Raw genomic sequence first — 24,252 nt, forward strand, 5'->3', positions numbered from 1 at the left:
TAATAAGGGTTGTAATAGTTTAATGTGCAAAGTACTACAGGAAGCCCTTAGGAAGTAGGCAGAGTAAGAATAGGTGACCTTTGAACAAGGTCTGGAAAGATGAATAGCAACCTGCCAAATAATAATAACAAAAGCTACTGTTTCTTAAACATATTAACCGTTAAGCATTGTGCTCTGAACTTTACATACATTATCTCACTTAATCTCTCTCTCATCGTAGCGAGCTGGGTAGCATAATCCCCATTTTATAGACAAGGACATGGAAGCACAGAGAGACTGGAACACTTGCCCAAGTCAAAAGTTTGACTGTTAATCCTGTCTGTATGGCTCCAAAGCCTATGTTTCTACCTCTATTATTTCCTCATTATCTGTAGATAGGAGTATGAGTTCTGTTGGGGAGTATTTTATACACAGTGCTGTCTGTCTAGAGTGTAGATTTCCATAGTTGTCTCATAGAAACGTATAAGATATGCAAAAAATTGAATCCACTAGCTATTTCAGTCATTATTGATTTGCCTTTTTAAGATCACGTCTTTTGGGGGAGGATTTTAGGCAAGAGAACAGCCAGGCAGTGAGGCAGAGCAGGGCACATTTGAGGAGAATGAGGGATTGGGGTGGAGTGGTCAAGGGTGCAGGGAATGAACCACTGGACAGGATGGGGCCGAGGCAGGGTAGCATCACACGTCACACTATGATTCTGACTTCCTTCTCTGGGCAAGCTCAGCCATCAGTCAGGTCATTCACTCTCTTTCTTTACAACCTGGAGAACTGGATCAGGTCCCGATTGATCTCAGCAACTGACCGGCAGCCTAAAAGAACGACATAGTTTAAAAGCTCATTTCTCAAAAACACCAGTCGCCCACCCCACTGTGGGTATGGGATGGTCCAATGCGAACAAGCCTGTCTTGATCTTTGTTCTCACCCTGATAAAATGTTATGTACACTGGATGTACCATGTAAATCTGATTGCACACTGGGAATTATCTTGTGAGCCTGTGCCTGGGTTCTCTTTTAAAACAGCCATGTCAAAATGGCATGATAAAAACGTAAAAGCAGTATTGCAGCATGTTGAAAAATCAGTTTGTCTGCAGTAGATATACTTGGCCTTTATCTCAGTCCTGATAAGGCTTAAGGACATAGGAAGTCTCTGTCAGGGAGGAATATGACTCAGGGATAGTATATGACATAGGGTGAGTATTGCATCCACAACCGCCCTCTAAGGGAAAGTTGTAAAACAGAACTCTTTTCTTTAGTGGAGGACCTTAATTAAAAAGCAAAATTAGGGCTAGAGATTAGACTGAAATTAGACACAGGAACTGAAGACAGTAACTCCAGATAAGAAGTAAAAAGAGATGGGAGAAAGTGATAATATGAGCTGGAGAATTGTGGGATTAAGATGACAGTGGAAAATCACTGGTGATTAGAAGGCTGAAAGAATTTAATAAGAGACTATGTCCTGTTTTGCTTGAAGTTCTCATCCACATCTGTGAGGCATGCACCTTCACCTCCCAAAACATAACTAGCAAAATGTATTACTCACAAAAATAGAACTAATGCGGGTGTCCTTTCCTGAAAATGGAAGCAGAGAGAAGAGTTGAGTTCCATGCCTGTGTTGATTATAGTGGACGGAAATGACAAGCGTGGGGTAGAAACATAACCTGTAATTGACCTAATTCAGCAGAAGCAGGAATTCAGAGCCAGAGATGCTCTCGTCAGAACTGACAATGATCTTGAGAGCTCTGGGCTTCCACAGAGCAGAGAACAGAGCAGCTTCAGAGCCAGCAGGCCTCCTCGAGGAGCACAGAGATGCCCAAATATAAACTCTGGTTATGTTTTGTCATAGAAATAATATTTCAGCTGTATAAAAGTCTCAACAGTTGCAGCAAAGTGTTGTGATTCCATTTGGAGGCAACTTGAAGCATCCATTCACACATAAGCCCTGGTGATATCTGTGTACTGTTCTGTGTATCAGTGTAAGCTCATCAGACTGGGTCCCACGTTGTACCAGGGACACCACCTCACTCTTGGTAGAGGTTTAGTAGAAGGTTAAGAGCGAATGCAGAATTACAGTGTATTCCTGCTTTTTCATTACAGTAAATAAGGAGGCTGTTCACACTAAAATACTTTGGCTAATTTAACGTGAAGTGGGTGCTTCTAAGCAATAAACCTCCAGAAGATTCACAGCCTCTTCTGATTCAGTCCCCTGCCCTTACAAGGGAGGAAACCTGAGTGAGGTCTGTGCAGGCTTGTGTGGGTATGAGTTATACGTGCATGTGTTTTTTTTCTTTCAAGACAAATCAGGATTTTAACCTTTCTATAAATGTAATTTCAGCAATAGGTTTCACAGTTAGAAAAGCATTATTTTTATGCCGATTTTGTTTTTATCAACAGTGCAAATAGGGTTTTCCTCCTGGGGCTGTGATGACACAGCGTCTTAAGGGAAAAGCAGCACATATTTCTGGGGGAATTGGGGAAGAGAAGTCATGTTGACTGGTCACCTCCTGGGTGCGGACTCTGTATCAGATGTCTTACGTGCATTGTGCTGGGAAGAGCTAAGGGGTAACAGAATCTCTGGGGTTTCATAATATGATTCTGTATTCTAGTGCATTCCACCAAAAGCACAGGCCTCCATCTGAGACCCTCCTCTCCCCAGGGACTCACCTGGGGAGAGGGGGATCTCTCCTGGAGAGGGAAATTGCACAGAGGATGCTGAAGGATGCTTTTCAGCCTAGGTTTTATATTCTTTCTCTTCTTCCTTGGACCCTCTTCTCCATCCCACATTTGTTTGTTGATTACTAATTTTTCTATATATTAAAATTTTTTAACAAATATTTTTATACAATTTATTTTATTTATTTACTTTTAAATTTTTGAAGGGGGAGGTAATTAAGTTTATTCATTTATTTTTTAATAGGGGATTGAACCCAGGACCTTGTGCATGCTAAGTACACACTCTACCACTGAGCTATGCCCTCCCCCCAATTCTTCTATACATTTGAAACAATTTGAAACAATACATTCTCATTGTAGACCGATTAGAAGAAAAGGAATATAAAAAGTCAGGCATAAAAGTGCTCACCATCCTGTTTTTACTTTCTTTTTTCCCTGCCCCCTTTTAAAAAGGGTGCTTTCCACACTCTAATTCAGAAAAAGAATTATTTCTTATGCCCCAAAGGTTGTTCAGTATAAACTTTCGGTGGAATAAAAAAGCTTTGCTATTGCAAGTTCCCCCAACAGGATTCTGGTAAAGAAGTTTAGACAGCATTTCACAAGGACGGGAGAAAATATTTGGGGGCACAGGAGAAGTCATCTCAATCTCCTGGGATCTGCAAAAGCCTATAGGTCTTCCCATCTCTCTCCCTGCTCCCTCTCAGGGGCAAAAGACACCAAGATGATATCTGTTCACACTTGTGCCCTCTCCTCCCTCATGGGAGGGACTTGGTGACATTGAGTCATTTACTGACTTACATCATAGGCTTTGTAGTAGGGCTCTGGCCCCAAACCCTTGTGGTCCTTGATGCCTTAATCTGTTTCCCCTTCTTTCTATGAATCTGCTCGGTAGGAAAGGAGGCTGGTCCTGGTGTTAATGCTGATCTAAGTTTTCTAGCTTGTACTACTCAAGCCCAAAAGGTTGAGTCCGCAGCCCCAATGGATGCTATGCAACTTGGACACTGGGTACAAGATTCTTATCCAAATATCAGATCAAACCAGACTGGAAAAGACCTGGATGCCCTGTGCCGGGCACATGGCAGATGCTCGCTGACATCCGCAGAAATACGGCATGAAAGTGTCCTTGATTCCACTTTAGAGCTCTTGGTTCATTATTTCCTCACTTCTGCAGAAGATTTGTTATTACCAAACTTTAGGATTGAGGTGTGAAGGGAGACATTATCGGAGTCCACCTTGTCTGTCTCTCACATTGCCATCAATTACCACTAACAGCAGACAAAGACAGTCAAAGGCAGAGAGAGCTACTGGCCACTGGCGTTTGAGCAGGACAGTTCTCTCTGAAACGGCTCCAAGCATTTTAGGACATTCAGCATCCCTGGCCCCTGAGCACTAAATATCTCCAGTACCCACCTTCCAGCCATTATGCCAATTAGAAGAAAACCAAAAACCCAAATCCTAAAACCAAATGCTCATGAAGAGAGAAGGTACCATCATTAGTTAAGAAACGCCCTTTTATCGGCTCGCTGGGATTCTAGGCTTTGCTAAAAACATAAACATGTTTATGAGCACTGCTTTACAGTCTCCTCATTTTTGACGGCAGTCCACCTGCATGTGACTTCAAGACATTCATATTTGTCCTGCTGTCTGTGGTTATGGAAGACGATGTTTCTCCTCCTCCCTCTTCCGTCCTCTGGTTTACCTCCATCTCCCCAGCCCCTCCATGCTTCTGCTCTGACAGAAATTCTCTGCTCTTCAGAGTCCATGAATATTCCTTCAAATATGACACCCAGAACCACATCCAACAAGCCTGATGTGATCCGAGCAGAGTAAGAGGGACCCTCTTTCCCGTAATCAGAAATTGCACTTGCTTTGGTAGCAGATGTGTCATATTTGCACTTTGTGCTTAATTTTTGTCTGGAACATTCCCTCCCTGCTCTCTCCTGCAGCCACTGGGCCCAGGAAAGGCGAGCAAGAAGAAAGGGCCAGCTCTCCGGCTCCTTAGACGGCTGGCTTTCAGTTGTGAATCAGGAAAAGAGCTGTAAACACTTACCTGTAAGGGTCATGGAAGTGTGGAACTCATTTTTTAAGATGTTCAAAACTTCCTCAACACCATGTTCGCCCTGCTCCCGAGACAGAGACAGAGAGGAGAGAGACAAAAAGAGGCATGATGGAACATTCTGACCATGTGCTGAGTATAAATTTCAGGTGAGCTCAGAGCTGTGATGGGGAGGATGGAGCCATGAAATCAGAACTATGCTGGAAATAAAGGAAGGCAAAGAGGAAAACATAGGTGTGAGAGCCCTTAAAATTTTGCAACACGATACAGAGGAAGCAAGGAGGGGTGGAGGAGGTGTCACAGTCCTTTAGGAAACTGTGGCACCTCAAAAAACAGCTGAGCTTGGGAGTCAAACCACAGAAATGCGTGGAAAGGAATGGGCAGCGTGGTATCTTCTGGTGGTTTTCCCTTTGCCACTCTTACCTTGTAGGCAAGACCCCACAGGATCGGTCTCCCCAGAAAAATGCACTTGGCTCCAAGGGCCAGAGCCTTTAGCACATCATTGCCAGTTCGGACCCCACCATCCACGTACACTTCGATTTTCCCCTTCACAGCAGCCACCACTTCCATCAAGGCATCGATCTGCAAAGGAGAGACAAGAGTGGCTCGAGGGATTCCTGTTTTGACTCTCAGGGCATCATGGGACAGTGGTGCCCCCTCCATGTGGGCTGGTACCAGGAGGTCCAAGCCGGGGTGATGGCTGACAGTTCCTCCCCTCCCTGCTTGAGGATGCTGGTGCCTGTCAAAGCAGTGCAGCCACAATCCCAAGGCTCAAGGACCTTCTCCCGGCTCTCCCTCCTGCCATCTTCTGATCGGACAGAGCTCAGATGTCTACAGCTTGGAACAACCTCTTGGTTCCTCGTCACATCCCCAAGGGGACATTTTCCATTTAGAGTGTTCACTTTAATGCTCTTCTTTTTAAAGAATATCTTGACTTTTGGTTTTTTTCCACCTTAACTCTTTCTAGGGTGGCAGAGCTAGAGATGTTTTCTATCGCTTAGACCCTAAGTCTTTTTGGCAAAATAAGCATTATCAGTCATGACCCCAGTGTCTGGACCACAGCCTGTTCTGTGTAAATGGGTCCTACCTCATTTTGAACACACCATACTTGAGCAGCTTGTTCCTGACTCCCTTGGGGGTTATCTAAGACAGGGGATAGGAATGCAGCAGTAACACTGTAAAAGTAGGGCTGAAGCCTTCGAAAGACAAAATAAAAACAGCTGATCACTTTGGCCTGGTCTCCACTGGCTCTTTTCTCTCACCGTGTCTCTCCCATTTCAGGCTCTGTGACCAACAGACCTTGTGGACCTAAGATGCCCCAGACCGAGCCGTGCTCCTGGGCATCTCCAAGTCTGTAAGGAGGAGTCACAGCCGAGTCTGGGTGGAGGGGCCTTCAGGAAAGGGTTCTGGAACTGCCTCGGGGCTCCTGTTCTGTTCTGCTCCATTCCTCTTAGAGGAATGACCAGGGAAAAAGAGTAAAAACTGGGCCCTGCAGGGACTTCTGCTACTTAAGGAGTCAATCGGCCTAACTCTGCCTCACCCCGCCTCACCCCTTTTCTTTTTCTTTCCCCAAATTCCATCTATGATGGATATAAATTCATAAGTCAAGGGGGAAAATTACACTATCCCAAATTTTTAACAAAGGATTCATAGGACATATTTAAGTTTTATTGTGAAAGATAGTTGTTTATTAGCTTAAATGAGGCACTGTTTCTTCCTGGAATGTGTCGTATGAGAAAATATGAGGTTATAGTCCATGCAGACAGGCAAGCTTCTCACTGAACACTCCTTCCAGACGGCTGGAGACCTCAGTGCCTGGGGGACAACTCTTCTGTCAAATTCCAGCTTGACCACTTACTGACTGTGTGAACTCAGACAAGTTACTTGACATCTCTGAACTCCAGTATCCTCATCTGTAAACTAAGGACAATGATGCCTACCCTGTAGGACTGTTGTGAGATTTAGAGATGACATATGTCAAGTTTTAAAAAATAACCTGGCATATACTAGGCTATTAGTAATAATTAAAAGTCCTTACAATTCACAGGTATAAACCAACATAGGTGGTTAGGGAGAGGGGAGTGTGTGTCGAATGACAGAGAGTACCTTGCTGTGGATGCACACACAACTCACAAACACACTCACTCTGAAGGCACACTACTCACGGAAGCAGGAACGTCGTTGAGCTGCCTCCCGCCGTGGTTGGAAACAATGATGCCCTGGACATTGTGCTTCACAGCTAACTCTGCGTCCTCTTTCGTCAAGATCCCCTTCAGGATGATGGGCAATCGAGTCAGGCTCTGAAACCAGGAGAGATCATCCCAGCAGATGGCTGAGTCAATGGGGGTCATCTGGAGATAAGGCACTGAGTTTCCCTGTGGGGGATACAAGAGAACCTTAGTCCTGAACTCCTTCAAGACTCCCATTCCAAAGATGGGACACCATTTGAAGAGCCACCATTTATAAGCTTGAAAAAAGAGGCAGAAAATCCAACACTACTAGCTCCTTTTCCTGACAAATTTTCTGTAGAAGAATTTCTCCGTAGGGGGAGGGTATAGCTCACTGGTAAAGTGTGTGCTTAGCATGCATGAGGTCCTGGGTTCAATTCCCAGTACCTCCATTAAAAAAATTAATTAATTAATAAACAGAAGAATTTCTACTTCAATTGCTTATTTATTTACCATTATTTGTGTCAATGCTCAATAGTTATGCCAGGATCTGGGCACACAAAGGCAAATAAGACACAGTCCTAACAACAACAACAACAACAACAAAAAAACCTCAGAGTGTAGTAAGTGAGATGGAAAAGCAAGAGCATGTATAGGCCGATGTGATGTGTTATGGTGGAGACAGGCACTGGGTACCAGGAACTAAGCAATACTTCAATCATTCTGAATCTGAGATTACCCAATTTGTATCTTGACTCTCCATGTGAATCAAATATCTATAGACCCCAGTGTATCCCTGGAATCTGAGATAGATTCCAGGAAACCTCAAGGCCAATTTGTGGTTAATGAGTAGAATGGCTGAGGCACTCGGCTGGGGATCACAGCTGCCCATTCACTGAAAAGGCTGGTGTCACCATCTGTAATGAAGCCAAGGGATTCCAGCTTCACCATAGCTTTCTCTCTCTGGGCACTCCATCCCATGTGACTGTAAGTTCCTTTTGTAGTCATCTCATCCAAGCAAGTGTGCTGTGGCACTCCAGTGCCACGTGGATGAGTTCTAGGTGTGCAGAGATAGTGCCCCCTCAGTTTTCAACACTCCAAGGGCTGTTCACCTTGGCTATAAGCATCCTCTTCAGAAGGTCCGTTTATCTCAGTGTGCCAGCCAAATGATCTTTTGCTAAGTGTGCCATAAAGTAGAAAATACTGGGAGAAATTTTTAGTTCAATCTCCTATTTCGTGAAAAAAATCTTTCCTTAGCTTTCCTATTTCTCGGCACCCAGCCCCGGCCAGAACATTTCTGGTGACAGGTGGGGCAGTTCCAGGGCTGAGAACATCGAGCCTTATATGCTGCTTGTCTGGAAGTTCTGGGCAGCGGAAATGACAGCTGCCTTTGGGATGGCTGCATCCCTAACGCCCGGTGCAGGACAGGCACTCAGTGACTTCCTGTGGAAAGAAAGAAGAGAGGAGAGAGGGATGGAAGTCTGCCTCCTGTGACGCCTGCGCATTGGCTCGGGTATCTTTCCTACCTTCTCAGGTGATCCAAGATTTTTTAGCAGTAAGCTCTTCTTTAGGTCCGTAACGTTGTATCGTCTGTTGCCAATTTTGGGTACGTCCACAGTGATCACCAGAGCTTTGAAACCCAGGGATTCTACCTTTTGGATCAGCTGTTTGTTTAGCTGCCGATTTGGCTGCACATACAGTTGGTACCACCGCAGGCCCTCGGGGGCAGCAGCAACAATGTCTTCAAGGCTGCAGCTGGCATACGTGCTGGTGATGTAGCAGACACCAGCTGCTCGGGCAGCTGCAAAGCAAATAACACAACTCAGATTGAGGAGCAGACACATTCTGCTCTGGGGTGAGAAGCCCTAGAGGTCTGTGCTGCCTATGGCTGCCTTGCCCTTTGAGTGAGGGTACCACCGGCCTGCATTTTGCTTTCCTGTAGGGCCGGAATAGCAGGTATATTTCATCAAGACTAGCAGACCTAAAGCTGTCTGGGTCCTCCTCCCAATACCCGTCTTACAAACTCTGCCCTTGGTATCCAAAAAATTTCCAGCTAGAGATGACATTAAGTCCCCAGAACCATTTTGGGCCTGTTGTGGCTTTCAGATAGGAACGGGGCTTCTTGTGAACTCATCAATGAAGCAGAGGGAACTAAAATGGGCCAAGGATGAGAAAATGTAATTCCAATGGAGAAGGCTGAGCTACATTGTAGAAAAAGCATGACATTTGGAATTAGAAGAATGCTGGTTCCACCAGTTCTTGGCTGCATGGCCTTGAGCATCATTTTCTTTATCTGTAAAAGGAAATAATAATATCTCTCTTATAGGGTTGCAAGATGGGATACCAGCTAGGGGAGCGTTTTTTTTGTTTTGTTTTAATTTACGAAGTGAAGTATTGTACAAATGCTAGTGCTTATGAGGCTGACAATGACAAGCACTGCTTATTTCTCATTTCTTCTTTTAATCATTCTCAGTGGGATTCTCCAGAGTGTTCATGTCACAACCATCCTACAACCCAGGGGCAGAGAATTCAACCTAATCAGAAATTAATATTTTCAATTCCTAATGTCAGCAGGAGATACCCCCATCCTCTCACCCCACCCCTAAGACAACACAACACACTCAACCAGGAAGATTTAGTAAAGTAGTCATATTCATACAGGGTATTCATATTTCAGCTTGGCCAGACCTGGGTCCTAACCAGATGGATGTCACTCTCAGCTCTAGAATCCTTGGATTCTAGATTCTAGATTCACTGCTTCCTATATCACAGAATCAAAGGAAAAGACCTCAGGGAAGCCCTGGGCATCTTGAAAAAAACCAGACTGGGGGGCGTATAGCTCAAGTGGTAGAGCACATGCTTGGCATGCATGGAGTCCTGGGTTCAATCCCCAGCATCTGCATTAAAAAATAATAATAAATGAATAAACCTAATTAACTCCCCCCCCCCAAAAAAACTCCCCAGATTTGGCTGAGGGTGAAGCTTACAATGAGTCACAGGAATATTTTGACCCTCTTCCCCCTCCCTTTCCCCTCCTTTCCTCTCCCTCTCCTCCCCCTTCTCTTTGCTTCTCATTATTATTTTTTGATGGTAGTGGATGAGGGAAAAGAATGAGGGGGTACTAGGAAGGCAACAGAGCCCAGTGAGAAACTTTTTGTCAAATAAGATGGTCAAATCAACTGAGGAGAAGGGAAATGGAACATTTGGACAAGAACACCTGCCAGGGCTTTGCATCAGGGCCCAATGTCATGACTCTCCTCATCCTAAATCCAGAGACTCACCATTCAGCCCCAGCCCTGGTCCACGAGAGTGCAGAGAGCCTTGCCCTTGGGGCCACACTGAGCATCCCTTCCCCACAGATGGTGTGTCCGAGGGGCCTGTGCCCCTCTTCTGTGGGCTGGCTTGGTGGGGTCTTCACAACCTCCTATTCCTCTGTAGCTCCCTCCCACTCTGATCATTCTTTATTATGGAAAACTGCCATTTTCTCACTCTTAGGTGAAATGTTACACAAACACAGTTTTAAGCATTCCTTTTTCTACCCTTCATTCCAGCCAGATTGCTGGCTGTAAACCCTTTAACGGAGAAGTTCTGGAGCTGCTTGCCGCTGCTCTGAAGGACACCTCCGCACACGTTAGGGCCCCAGGGAAGGGAGCCTCGAGGTGGGGTCTGTACCTCTGGCTGTGCTCATCTCGCCATCAGGCCAGGCCAGGCAGTGGAAACCCGTGGGTGCGATGCAGATGGGGACACTGATCTGCTCCCCTTGGATTGTGGTCTGCAGGTCCACCTTTGACACATCTTTGAGGTACCGGGGACGGAGGCGGATTCTGTGCTGAACAATAAAGAGATTTTCTATTGGAGGAATGACTCTCCAGCATGGAGACCTCCAGATTCCTGGCACAGATTTAGATCAGACTGAGTCCCAAGAAACTGCTGTTTGAGGGTGGGGGTAGCTGATCAGGCAGCATAGACAAGCTGGAGGCTCCCTTCCTCCAGGAAGCCTCTCCCAACACCCTGTCCCACATTTACCCCATTAACCCCGCCTTCTCTAAGCCCTCAGTGCGCATGTGGTCCACGACGTTCCCTGATTTGCCCCGTCAGTGGTCTGTGTCTTGAAGCCATGCTTCCCTGACCAGACTCTCTGCACTTGTATGCATTGATGGATTCATCATAACAAGGACTAGAAAGTAAAAGAATAAGCAGGGAGGATTCCAGGCTCTTCCTTCTTAGGTTGGAAACAAGATTCTGTAATGTAAGAAAAGGTCACTGAACGAGGACAAATTCCAGAGAATGATCATGATTTTTTTTTTTTTGCTAGAAGCTAATTCACTTGAAAATGTAACTTAAATATGACTTTAGAGGAAGGTATGGCAATTGAGAAATAGTAAATATGTGAAACATACATTTAAGTGCAATAGATACTTAGCCTCAGGGTCCCAAAATGCTTGTTTCTCACAAGATATTATTGTTTCTGTACAGAAACTGAGAAAGGTTTTTCTGGAAATACTGATTGTGCAAACTTGGGGAAGACAGCATTAGTTACTTCATCTGTGAAATGGGCATAATAATCCAACTTTCCTAAGAGTCCTGAAGACAAAACGAGATAAAGCAATTAAAATGCCTGTTATAGCATTACAGATGTATGAGAATACAGAAGACAGTGACCACCTCGCACTTCTTTTTTCGGTTTTCTCCTGACTTCCGTATCACGGGGTCAGTATACGTTTTCTGTAAAGGGCCAGATAGTAAATACTTTAGGCTTTGTGGACATGCAGTCTGTCACAATTACTCAGCTCGGCTGTTGTAATGCCAAAGCATCCATGACAATATGTAGATGACTGAGCTTGGCTCTGTTCTAGTAAAACTTCATTTATGGGCACTGACATTTGAATTTCATATGATTTGGACATGTTACAATTCTTCTTCTTTTGATTTTTTTCAACCATTTAAAAATGAAAAAAGAAAAAAATTAAAAACAAAAAGAAAAAAACAAAAGAAAAAAATTAAAATATAAATAAGAAAATAATTTTTTAAATGTTTTAAAAAATGGAAAAAAAAAAACACCTCATCCTTAGCTTGTGGACCATCCAAAAATCGGTAGTGGGCCCCACCTGGCCTGTGCACTGCTGTTTACTGACCCATATTTTACCTGCTACTGCCCCAGTCCAACTCTTCTCCATGAATCAGTCTTCTTTCATCCCCAAGACTCCTTGGGTCTCCACATTTCCTCCAGCCTTGAGCCCTCTCTCCTGTTATACCTCCAAGTGGGAAGTTTAGGAGCTCAGGGGATTTAGGTCTACCCAGCCAGCTTCTCTTCCCTGCCCAGGTGGCTGGAGACACTGGGACTCATGTCCTATCTTCTCAGGTGGCAAAGTCACCACGATGCAGCAGGAGAGGGCTAGTTCACTGGTGCTAGTTCTGCAGCAGCACTAAGATAAATTCTCTCTCTCCATCCTCTCCCCAGTCACCTGCATCCCCTGCCAAGAAACCCCTCCCCACAAACAACAACAAAAAACCATTATTCTGCCTTGAGTACTGTTACATTCTTTGGAAGCAGAAATCAGGACTGCTACCTTCCAAAGAGCTCTCAACCAGTGCACATTAGCTTAGCATAGAAAGGATACAGATGACCAGACTTTTTAAATGCTGCAATGTTGTCATCCCTCGTGAAGCCATCATCAGCTCCTCCTTCAATATAATCCCAAGTTGACTTAGACAGCTGCTCCCGTGCATGGGCCTGGAAGTCTGCCAAACACAGCAAGGGCATTCTGGACCTTTAAAAGAAAAACCAAAACCACCCAAACAAAACCCAGTAAGAAAGGCTTCAGATATAGAGGAGAGGGTGAAGGAGGGGCTACAGAACGAAGCTGTTTGGATTCCACACGAACCCCCCTGTAATCTTTATCTCAAAGGAGGTTCTGCCAAAGATGCTGGTTGTAGCCAGAAAGCAGGGAGTCATGCTTCATGCCTCCATTCCCCAGCCCCATCTCCAACTCCTGCTCACTTGGTTTTCCAAATATCTCTCACGTCTGTCCCCTCCTCTCTAGATCTAGTTGACTTGCCTCAGACCTAGTCGGGGCCCCACCATCTCTGATGAGTCTTACAAAAAAATTTTTTTTAACATTTTTTATTGATTTATAATCATTTTACAATGCTGTGTCAAATTCCAGTGTAGAGCACAATTTTTCAATTATACATGAACATATATATATTCATTATCACATTTTTTTCTCTGTGAGCTACCATAAGATCTTGTATATATTCCCCTGTGCTATACAGTATAATCTTGTTTATCTATTCTACAATTTTGAAATCCCAGTCTATCTCTTCCCACCCCCCACCCCCTTGGCAACCACAAGTTTGTATTCTATGTCTATGAGTCTATTTCTGTTTTGTATTTATGCTTTGTTTGTTTTTTTGTTTGTTTGTTTGTTTTTTAGGTTTCACATATGAGCGATCTCATATGGTATTTTTCTTTCTCTTTCTGGCTTACTTCACTTAGAATGACATTCTCCAGGAGCATCCATGTTGCTGCAAATGGCGTTATATTGTCGGTTTTTATGGCTGAGTAGTATTCCATTGTATAAATATACCACATCTTCTTTATCAGTCATCTGTTGATGGACATTTAGGCTGTTTCCATGTCTTGGCTATTGTAGACAATGCTGCTATGAACATTGGGGTGCATATGTCATCCTGAAGTAGGGTTCCTTCTGGATATATGCCCAGGAGTGGGATTCCTAGGAAAAATTTCTTATCTTTGTCCCTTGGCCTCCAGATTCACTCTCCATCTCGTCTCCCTCCAGCTACCCAGGGATCATTCTAAAATGCCAGTCTGATCACAGCTCTTGTCTTTCAAGGGCCCGTATCACCGCATCCACAGCTTTCCAGGACCTGGCTCCTGACCCAGCATTTCTTGATGACTTTTTCTTGTCATTTGAGTCACTGTGAGCATATCCTAAACGCCCTGGAGGGTGATTTCATATCTCTGTGCCCCTTTTGGGAGGAGATCCAATAAGGTGAGAAAACTGGGTCTGAGCTGACACAAATATCTGCAAGTTCCCAAGAATCTCTGGATGTCTGAGTTGCGAGGGGCTGGAGTGGATTACCAGGGAGGAAGCTGACTTTTTGTGATTCCTTGGCTAGGTCATTAAACATAGGACCCAGAAGACTTTGGAGACCAAGAAGACAACATATGCTCCCCCATTTGTTCCCACCTCCAACCTGAACCCTGTAAACCTGGAGCTTGGTACTGCTGCTACCACCACTCCTCAAAGAGGAAAGAGGGCAGGGCTGGGTAAATCCCTCTAGTGGGGGCAAGGGCAGTGGGAACAGCAGGTGCAGAGCCGACTGAGAGTGCTGGTTACTGTCAGCCCCAGCCAGTAAAGCTTCTGTATAAGACGATTCCACGAGGACAGGGGGACAAATCTGTATTTAATAGCTCCAAGCATCTCTCCAGCAGTTGGCAGGGGGGTAAAAATTAGCCAAAGACTAGGAGTAGAAACTAAATGACTTTCAAGTCTGTTTGAGGGGATAAGCCCCAGGAACTAAGGCTTCAAACATGATTGGGGCAGCAAACAAGGGGGCCCAGGAGGCCAGATGAAATGTAGGGGGTTAGGAATCTTGGTAAGGGTAAGGCTGTGTCAAAATCCAGTCAAGTCAAAGAGAAAAGTGGCCCCAAACACCCACCTTAAGGGCTAAGCAGAAAGAAGTGACATGACAGGCAGAAGACAGAGCCCATGGGATGCACCGTGAGTTCTAGAAAGAGGCTACGAGGTGAGTTTGGAAACCAGCCACAGAGCTCTTTATAAGCACCACACCTTGTCAGTGGGTGGGCAGGGAGCAACTGAGGTGCTGAGTTGAGTTTGACAAAGTACCATAACCATGTCGAATTTATCTCATTCCTATCTGACCCTTTGAAGGCTGGGTAACTATAATCAGATGAATTAATCATTGTATTTAACCATCTGTACTGTCATAAGTTATTTAAACCTCTGTGTGCATAAAAGGGTTAACAGCATGCCGGAGAATGCTAGTGCTCCAAAGGCCTGCTTACAATGTTAGACCTTGGCTGGAGTCTGGGATCTTGGGTTTCGGGAGGGTTCCCACCATTTCCTGATAAGAACGGCTCACTGTGTCTAAACTGGCTATGCAAACAATGTGCACTATGTTGGACATCTGCTTTCCCTCTGAGAGTCTAGAATTTTGGTATGGGTTAGGCAGAGAGTGTCCATTTGACCAGATTCCAGTGAAAAAAAAAACCTTGGGCACCAAGTCTCTGAAACGAGCTTCCCTGGTAGGGTGACATTTCACACGTGTGGTCAACTGCTGGCTGGAAGGATTAAGGGCATGCTGTGCAGTTCTGCTGGGAGAGGACTTCTGAAAGCGTACACTTGGTTTCCTCTAGATTTTTCCCTTGAGTGTTTTCCCTTTGCTAATTTCACTTTGCATTCTTTCGCTACAATAAATCACAGCCTCAACTACACGCTGTGTCCTGTGAGTCTTCCTCACGAATCACAGAACCTGGGACCCCTCAACACACGGCGTGTCCCCAGGCAGTAGGATAGCATGTGACACTGAGTTGCTGATCATCAATGTTCATTACTTGAATTTAACATTCCCCTGGGTGTCATCGCTCTGCCTCGTTGGATGAAAGTTCTCCACTGAGTTTCTCCTCCTGATGTCTCAACAAACCCACATACCTGTACATTACACACTCACAGAAAGGTTCTTCAGCAGATTTCTAGCATTAAAAACTCAACAATGTTGGTATTTAATCCAAGAGAAATAGTACAGACTCACTCAGAGTTACTTGCCTGGAATAGTATGAATTCTCTCGTCTGAAAGCTGCTTGGAAATAAATCAATAACCCAGCATGTTTAGATAGGCCAGACACCATTTTATTGCATTTCTATCTACTATTTTCTTTCCGTTTCCCTGTGAAGTAGACAGGGAAGGTATTAGTCTCTTTGTGCTTGAATTTGAAGAGAATGGGGCTTAGGAAACAAAATAACTCATGAAAGATCAGGCAGGGGAAAGCTCAGAATCCTGTCTTCTGGTAGTCTCTAAAAATAGGCATTTTCCCTTTTCAATTTCATGGTGCAGAGCAAAACAGTTGGTTCTTATAAATGACTTGTTATATTGAATTGAAAAGAATTTTGTAAGATATAAATACAATTACGATGCCCCCTTTTTTTCTTTTCATGGCATAGGTAAAGCTTAGTGGAGTCCTGAGCCCATTATTCTCACTAGAGGTCCAATATAAGGTTCATAGTTGAAGGGGACACCTTTGTTGTTCAGTTTTCTCTGGGTTTGGAAGGGAGACTAAGCACTATATATATATATATATTTTTTTTTTTTTTTTTTTTGGCAGGGGCACTACTGAACCAGGAAGCTTTATTTACGCAGCGAAAGTAACAAGCAAATTCCTGAGAGACCAGAGCGGCGCCAGAGCAGGACAGTCATGGCTGCACGGAGGACAGGCTGCGGTGGGTGGAGGTGGGCGACACAGACCCGTGCCTGCTGTGCACGGAGCGCTGCGCCCCAGGCAGGGGCCTGCCCAGCACTGCGCATCTGCGCCATCACCCTTCCTGGAGCTCCACGAAGCCAACAAGGTACAGTTGGGAAAGCACACAGGACCCCAGAGACAGCCAGCTGGTTGTCACTGGGCCCCCAGGACATCGCCCCTGCACTCAAACACAATTTCTTTACCAACAAGACCATGCTAGAAAGTCAGACTATCCTACCTAAGCCATGAGATTTAAAAAAAATTTTTTTTCTTTTCTTTTTAAAGAGGCATGGTTTTCTCTGGCACCAATGGGAGGGGTCTGACCAACTACGTGGCTGGGACAAGACGCAGCACCACTGCCTACATGGAGACACAGCCCTGGCCACCCTACATGTTCTTATGTATTTCAGTTTGATCCAAACTGGCTTTAAAGCCACCAGAAGCTAATGGGAGGATCCAAGTTATTTAATGTTTTTTTAATTCCCATTTTATTTGATCTCCATTCCAGTATTTTTCCTTCTTTCCTCCTATATCCCAGCTGCACAAGCAGAAGAGAAAGGGGAGAAAAGGCTAAAAGTCTCTTGCTCACTGACCAAGAACTTCAGCTCATTTTGGCTCATTTAATCTGTTTAGGCTTTTTGTCTATGGTTAAAAAAAAAATGATGAGGTGTAACTTACATACCAGTGATGAGGAAGCTAAAATCTAAGAGCAAGGACACTTGGTGGTACCCGTTGCTAATGATCTGAAGTTCAAATCATTTTCCCCGACTGCGAGAAGGGGGATGGACACAGACTGGGGCTGGTTGGCATTTCAGGGCAGACTCTTTTCTTCACTATTGCTGTTTGATGGAATGCAGTTAAGCTAGAAAGCAACCTGTGCTCATTTGAAGTTTCAAATGACTCGTGATTTGTGTCGACATTTCAGGAACCCTGGGATATCAGAGATTCTACGTGGATAAAAACTCCTAGGAATTCTGTAAGAAATCTCAGGGCGGAATGCACAGGGCAGATCGCTGAGATACAAGGCGGGTGGAAGCAAAGGCTATCTCTGAAGATCACCTCCAGGTGCAGGTGCTTGGTGTCCTTAAAGACCCTTTGGCCCGTGCCCTGAGAACTCATGCCAAGTTTCCCAATGGAGTGGTAGAGATAATACCAAGGCTACCATCTGGGGGCCTTGTTTGAGAGATTACACGGTTCAAGGTTGGCTGGAAGTGCTTTCATCTCTGTGGGATGAAAGTCTCAAGGAGAGAGGCCGCAAAGCCTAGAGCCATCGCCATAGCAACAGTGGCACTGAAAGGGAAGACATGGAGGCGGGAGAAGGCCTTGGTAGGGGCTGCGTGGGGGCAGGGAAGGGAGGGCCCAGGGCTGCTGGGGTCCCAGGCAGAGTCCCAGGGTCACTGAGGCTGACAGGCCTCCCGAGAAGTCCCTGAAACAGGGAGGAAAGGTCAGGGTAGAGGACTTGGGTTCCCAGAGACATAAGGTAAGATACCAGAGTAAAAAATGAGACTGGAGTGTCCCTCTCATTGGAGTGGTCTCAGGAACCGAGAATGACATTTGTCTGGGAGGGAGGGGACAGAGGGACAGGTGCCAGTAGTCACACACCACAGGAACTGACTGGGGTTTCTGTCAGTCCAGGATCAGGTCTGGCCTTTTCCCTGAACCCTCACACATTTTGAATCGAGGACTCAGGACCCCTTCCAGGCCATAATGGCCACGTTTTCATTTTATTCTGTTTTGTCTAATAATATTCTGCCCTCTCCAGCCACCACCCCATCAACCGCTCTCATTAGCCAGTTTTCTTTCCCAGGAATTAAAATGTCCCCTCCTGACCTGCAGACACGTTCTGCCCTGAGGAGAAGCACACACAGTTCTTCAGAACCCAGTCTGCAGGGAAGTTGGGGGACGATCACATCTTTGTTTTACAACCGGAGCTTTGTTTATCGTGGGTTGAAGGAGTTTTTTTGAGGTTCTGAGGGGAGGCACATCTATCTGAAGGATTTGCTCACTCTGGAGTGATCCTGACCTAATTAGGTCATTAGCCACCAGTCCCAGCTCCATAAGCCATAATGACCGCAAATCCCACCCGGCCAGGATTAGGAGACAGTTGGAAGTGCTGTGCTCGATGGAGCTGAGAGGGATGTTAGAGAGAGGAGAGCTGTGCACATGTTCACATCGGAGCAGAATTTCAGCATGGACCTAGGTCTCCTGCTTCCACGTGCAGGGCTCTGCCTGACACAGCATGTCACGCTAAGAATTTCCACTGGAGAACCTGGCAAAAGTACCTGGAATTTGCTGCTCCTTATTTTGAAATAAGCATATTTTGAAATATGCTTCTCAGCGTAGCCCTGAGGTTTCTGGAGACTTATCTGCACCGGGTGTCATCCCTCCAGCTCCAGCTCCACTCCTGTCCCCGCTTGGTTCACCAGTGTCAGGGAAAAGGGCCGCCGCTGGAGGGGCACAGCAAAGCCTCGTCTACGCAGTCGGGGGACTGGTGCTCGCAGTGGTGACTGACACGATCACCCCGATGAGCAGAGGCAAGTTCTTTCGTCTGTCTGGGCCTCAGCCCCTCCTTTGAAAGACTGCGGGTTTTTATTCATGTTGGTAGAACCTCTGCCAGATTTGAAGCCACCAGAAACTAAAGGCTGGGCTGATGTCCAGGTCCTCGCCTGCTCTGCTTCACTTGGTCACCAATGCAAAGGCCTCCGTCTGGATGGGTCCTGTTAACATTCTAATTCAGCACCTCCTCCGCGGCTATAAAGTACAGAACAGGGAACTAGCCGGTTAGTTGGGCTGGTTCCTAGCAGCAAATAGATGGGAGCTCACAGCCTTCGTTGCCTCTTCCTCACCAGCCTTGAGGTGGCTTTCTTCACAAGCTGTTCTGGCCCAGTGGCGCCACCTAATGGCTTCAGAGGGGAACTCTTTGACCTGTCAGGACACCATTTCCCTTTCGCCAGTGGTATATATTCTCACCCCATCTGTTCCCCGCTGGCGGTCCAGGTAATCCATCTTACTACTGACGTCTGCCTTTTCCCCCTTCCCTGATTTCGCCAAGCTGTTGGCTGTTTTTTTGTTTTGGTTTGTTTTTTCAGGAAATCTTTCTCATCCTTCCTTTTCCCTAGTCTCTCATGTCTCCTTCCCTTTGCAAACCAGAAGTAACCCCATCCCAATGTGATGGATGAGATTAGTCCCGTGGATTAAGAACAAAAAAGTAAAACAGTTTTGAAGTCACATTAGAGCCGGTAAAGAACCTCCAAAGCCTTTGAAAATACCCTCAGAGGCACTTTAAGCTTCCTTACTGAAGTTACTGCTGGACTCTGTCTTCCTCTAATTAAGCCTGCTTTTCCTCATCAGGAGCATTTATGAAAATTAAAGAAAGCATTTATTACACAATTTTCTTAGCTTTTAGTTTGGACCTATGACTAGCAATACATTACTTTGTGCTCATTTGCATGGCAATTATGCCAGTTTTCTGCTACTTGGCATATCAAGTAGGTATTTGCAGTCACTCAGGAATCCAACCACTACTTTAATAGCATTCTTTCTATGGGAAAATAAGTGCTGAGTTTCAAACAAATGACTTCCAAGTAGAGTTTTGGAGCACAGCCATGTTGTGAGTTGTGGGCTGCCTATGGGGTGTTGGAGACGGTTTAGGGCAGACTGGGAGACACTGATCCAAGGACTCTTACGGTATTTGGAAAGGTTAGGGACGTTCTAATTCTACTGAGCAGTGGAGTAATCTGATTACAAAGACCCTTGAGACAGCATAATGGCTCCTTAATAATGAAAATAAAATTGCCGCCATTTACCCAGTGCTTCATGATGCGTCACGCACCGTGTAAGTTGTTTTATATGCATTAATATTTCAACCTATATAATAATTCCCAAGCACAAATATTATTATCCCATTATTATCCCTGTTTCACAGATGTTCAGAGAGATTAAAATATGTGATGCCCAACACGCCTAGTAGTATGTTCTGACTCCCAGGGCCTGGCTCTTAAGCATCATGAAAAGAAGCAAACGTGTGCAGCCAAGCATGCTTTGCAGGGTGAGAGCTGGCATTGGAAATGCCATGGGCAAATGCATCTTTGCTCCTTTCCGTTAGCAAAAATCCTAACTCGATCAGAAAGTAAGAAAACACCATCACTTAACTGGTCATAAACGATCACCTTGCAAGTTTAAATCAGTCTCAACAGTCTACAGAGAACCCTTCCATATTTAATTTCAATTGTCACTCATCTTAATCCAATGAGATAAAGGATAATCAGAGAGTGTAAGAAATCAGAGATGAAAGAAATGAAAACCCAGAGACTCCAAGTGAATTCCCCATGTTCACAGAATGAGACTGGCACAGCCTGACCAGGAATCCCTCTGACTCGCTCTGGGTGTCTCTACAGACACGGCCAGTCTGGAGTATCCGTGGTGAGCTAGAAAACGTTCAAGTCTCTGCTCTGTTGGGTCAGAAGAGTTGCATAAAGTGAGCTTGGTCGATTTCCAGAAAACCGAGACCCCTGGGAAAGGTGTCCTGCATGGAGATCACTGCCCTGCCTCTTCATTTGTTCAGAAAGGATGGAGAGTGCCAAAACAGATGTCAGAAATGACACAAGTGTTCAGAGCAAGCTCTGAACTCTGAACACTACTGACTTGAGAACTGGAAGGTGTTGCTGCTTGTGAGAGTGGCAGATGCCAGGAGGTGGCAGGAGAGAGAGAGGAAGGGCAGTGCGGTCTGGATGGACAGAGCAGCTATAGGATGGAGCTCGGTCTCTCTCCGCCTTCCTCCTAGCACCTCCCACTCTGGCATCCACTCCAAACTGCATTTCTGAAGGCCGTTGCTTTCAGCTGCTCCCAGTACTCCCTAAGACATCAGTCGCTGAGAGCATCCAGGAAGACAGACTCTCATAAGCTTTGTAACTTGGCCAACGTGGGCTCAAACTCAGCTCTGCTGTTTGCTCACCATGGTTCCATGAAAAAACTATTTGTGAAAGAAGAATATTAATGCCTATCCCATAGAGCCTTCATAAGGACCAATACGATAGCCCATATAAACTTTCTAGAACACTGCCTTGGAGTGTGGATTATTAATGAATGGTAGACCCATTTGCATGATTTCTCTTGTTGATGACTAGCGGGTTCTCCTCCGAGGCTCTGGAGGTTGAAAGTGGATTCAAGATTTGAGTAATTCTGTGATAGTATAATTTAAACCTGTGTTGGGTTTACTCGTTGGTTCATCCAACAAGGTTTACTGAATGCATGCCATCCGCCAGGAAGGCAGAGGCAGCCACTGCTCCCCGACATTTCCCAGTTAGTTAAATGTGGGTGGGGCTCATATGACCGGATTGGGCCAGCGGGCTAGGAGTGGAAGTGACACGTGTTAACTGTAGGTCAGGAGTTTAAGAGCTGATATGTGACCCTCTCTCCTTCTCTCCTTACAGTATTCTGGGAGCCATGTTCTCCAGGAGGCATAGCTGTAAGGCAAAGGGAGCTTGGATCCCTGAATCACCATTCGGAAAGAAATAGTCCTGGAGATCAGCTGATTTGGCGTGAGCAAGAAGTAAAGATTTGTGTGTTAAGCCACTAAAAATTCAGGGTTTATTATTTACAATGGCATAGCCAACCCCAACCTGACTAATAGATCTAGGCATTGAACTAAACACTAGAGATTTTTTTTTAAACTTAGATGATGTCAATCTCTGCTTTCAAGAATCTTATATTAAAAAGAGAAGGCAGATTTCAGTATCTGATTTTCTGTTACTTGGGATGATACAGAGTATACCAGAAATCCTTTTCTAGGGAGAGTTATCTGGGAATTTGGGAATATTGCCATTGTTTCTCAAATGGTATCTCATAAATGATGCTTTACTGCATTTAGTCTAGACAAGCTCCAGTTCTCACCTATCTATATAATTAAGACAAGGCTGTCTATCTCATGGAGATCTTGTGGGAATGGAAGGATTCTGTAAAATGCAGACTAGCCTAGTGATTAACAGTAAAGACGCTGGGAGTTTTGTCTCCTGTTACAAAAGCATTTCTCCCCTGATACTGTTTCCAGACTCTCTATCACAATCTATTTGTCTGTCTTTATACCAGTACCACCCTGACTTCATCACTGTTTTGGCAGTTCTCCCCAGATTGATCTGTTGATCCACAGATTCAACTTGATCCAATCACAATCTCGGGAGGCTTTGCATTGGAGGAAATTGGTTCCTAGTTCAGAGCAAGCTTATTCCCAGAGAAACTACACCAGCCCAGTTGTTTGAGAAATATTAACTTCTTTGCCTTTTAGAAGCAGTAGCCTTGTGGCTGTTTTCCTCTGCCTGCGGCCAGGCGGCAATGGTCTAGTTACACAAGCATATCCTTGAGGGTAGGAACTGTGTCTTTTAGATTTTCCAGGACCCTTTCAAGTGGACATCTTCTGACGCATCTTCCCTCCTAAGGACACCCATAAACATTCCCCAGGTGGTTCTAAAGATTAAGTTATCTAGACATAACCTCCTCTATCTGTAGTGTCTGTGAAGCGAAGCCTTCCTCTGCCAGTTCCCTCAGCATCCCACTGCCTGTCTCCGCACGACCCCTTTCTGCCAAGACTGTCACCTTGTCGGCTCACAGTCAGCACCTGTGATGCCCCGCGAAGTCTCTCTTCTCTCCGCCTCTCTCCCCTCCCCACCTGCCACCTCCTCCCCTGCCCCTGTTCCAAGCACACAGACACCCAGCAACCAACCTGATGTCAGTCTCTTCCAGGACTTGGGAAAAGTGGTGTCCAGAGGCAGCCACCCAAATCCCGGCTCACGGCTGGCTGTGGTGGGAATAGCACGTTCCCACCCACAGCTCCCCGAGGACAGAGGACGTTCAAGGCTACAGGTTAATCTTTAACTGGGGACAACACCCTTCTTGGAAGTCAGTGAGCAAGGGGTCCAGAGCCGAGTTAACCATGACACGAACTTTGTGTGCTTTGCCAAGTTGCCTCCCATTTAAGTGAAGTTCATTGCAAAATTAAACTTCAAAATAAAAGAGCTGCTGCTTTACTCCCATACCTTATATTTCCCCAGTTCACTCCAGATAGTTAGAGGAAAGTAGCGGGTGACTTCAGGTGGAGAATTACAAAAGCCCCATGTTGGAAAGGAAAGGCCAGTCTGGGGAGGTGGTGAGGGGACTGGTAAAGAGCAGCCACAGCTGGGGAGCCGGGGCCAGAGAGCCACGGGGACCCAGCCAGGATGGAGCGAGGGGCACACTGTGCAGAGCCCTCCAGGCCTGACCAGAGACTAATATGCGAAGCAGGGAGAACCACTAATACATATATATTTTAATGGAAGTATAGTCAGTTACAATGTATCAATTTCTGGTGTACAGCACAATGTCCTAGTCATGTGTGTGTGTGTGTGTGTGTGTGTGTGTGTGTGTGTGTATACATATATTTGTTTTCATATTCTTTTTCATTAAAGGTTATTACAAGATATTGAATATAGTTCCCTGTGCTATACAGAAGAAACTTGTTTTTTATCTATTTTTATATATAGTGGTTAACCTTTGCAAATCTCAAACTCACAAATTTATCCCTCCCCACCCTCTTCCACCTAGTAACCATAAGATTATTTACTAGTCTGTGAGTCTGTTTTTGTTTTGTAGATGAGTTCATTAATGTCCCCTTTTTCTTTCTTTCTCTTTTCTTTTTCTTTTTTTCTTTTTTTTAGATTCCACATATGAGTGATATCATATAGTATTTTTCTTCCTCTTTCTGGCTTACTTCACTCAGAACGATGATCTCCAACTCCATCCATGTTGCTGCAAATGGCATTATTTTATTCTTTTTTATGGCTGAATAGTATTCCACTGTGTAAACATACCACAACTTCTTT

General features: G+C 45.2%; 1 protein-coding gene across 5 annotated transcripts in view; it reads right to left on the reverse strand.

The window, feature by feature from the left end:
* HAO2 (hydroxyacid oxidase 2) overlaps window positions 1–24,252 on the reverse strand; it is a 29,990-nt gene continuing 5,738 nt past the window's right edge. Inside the window, exons 1-8 of one of the 5 annotated variants that reach the window (XM_006184289.3) lie at window positions 23,118–23,261; window positions 12,528–12,665; window positions 10,567–10,718; window positions 8,421–8,695; window positions 6,892–7,101; window positions 5,150–5,308; window positions 4,721–4,790; window positions 1–809 (exon numbers count right to left, since the gene is read on the reverse strand). In XM_006184289.3, coding sequence (XP_006184351.1) covers window positions 754–809; window positions 4,721–4,790; window positions 5,150–5,308; window positions 6,892–7,101; window positions 8,421–8,695; window positions 10,567–10,718; window positions 12,528–12,658 — 1,053 coding nt within the window. In that variant the 5' untranslated portion in view covers window positions 12,659–12,665; window positions 23,118–23,261 and the 3' untranslated portion in view covers window positions 1–753. Of the gene's footprint in view, window positions 810–4,720; window positions 4,791–5,149; window positions 5,309–6,891; window positions 7,102–8,420; window positions 8,696–10,566; window positions 10,719–10,920; window positions 12,681–23,117; window positions 23,262–24,252 lie in introns of those variants that run through there. The other 4 variants (XM_032486933.1, XM_014558874.2, XM_032486934.1 and 1 more) reach the window with 4 other exon arrangements.

Source organism: Camelus ferus, chromosome 9, assembly GCF_009834535.1.
Source record: "Camelus ferus isolate YT-003-E chromosome 9, BCGSAC_Cfer_1.0, whole genome shotgun sequence".
NCBI lineage: Eukaryota > Metazoa > Chordata > Mammalia > Artiodactyla > Camelidae > Camelus > Camelus ferus.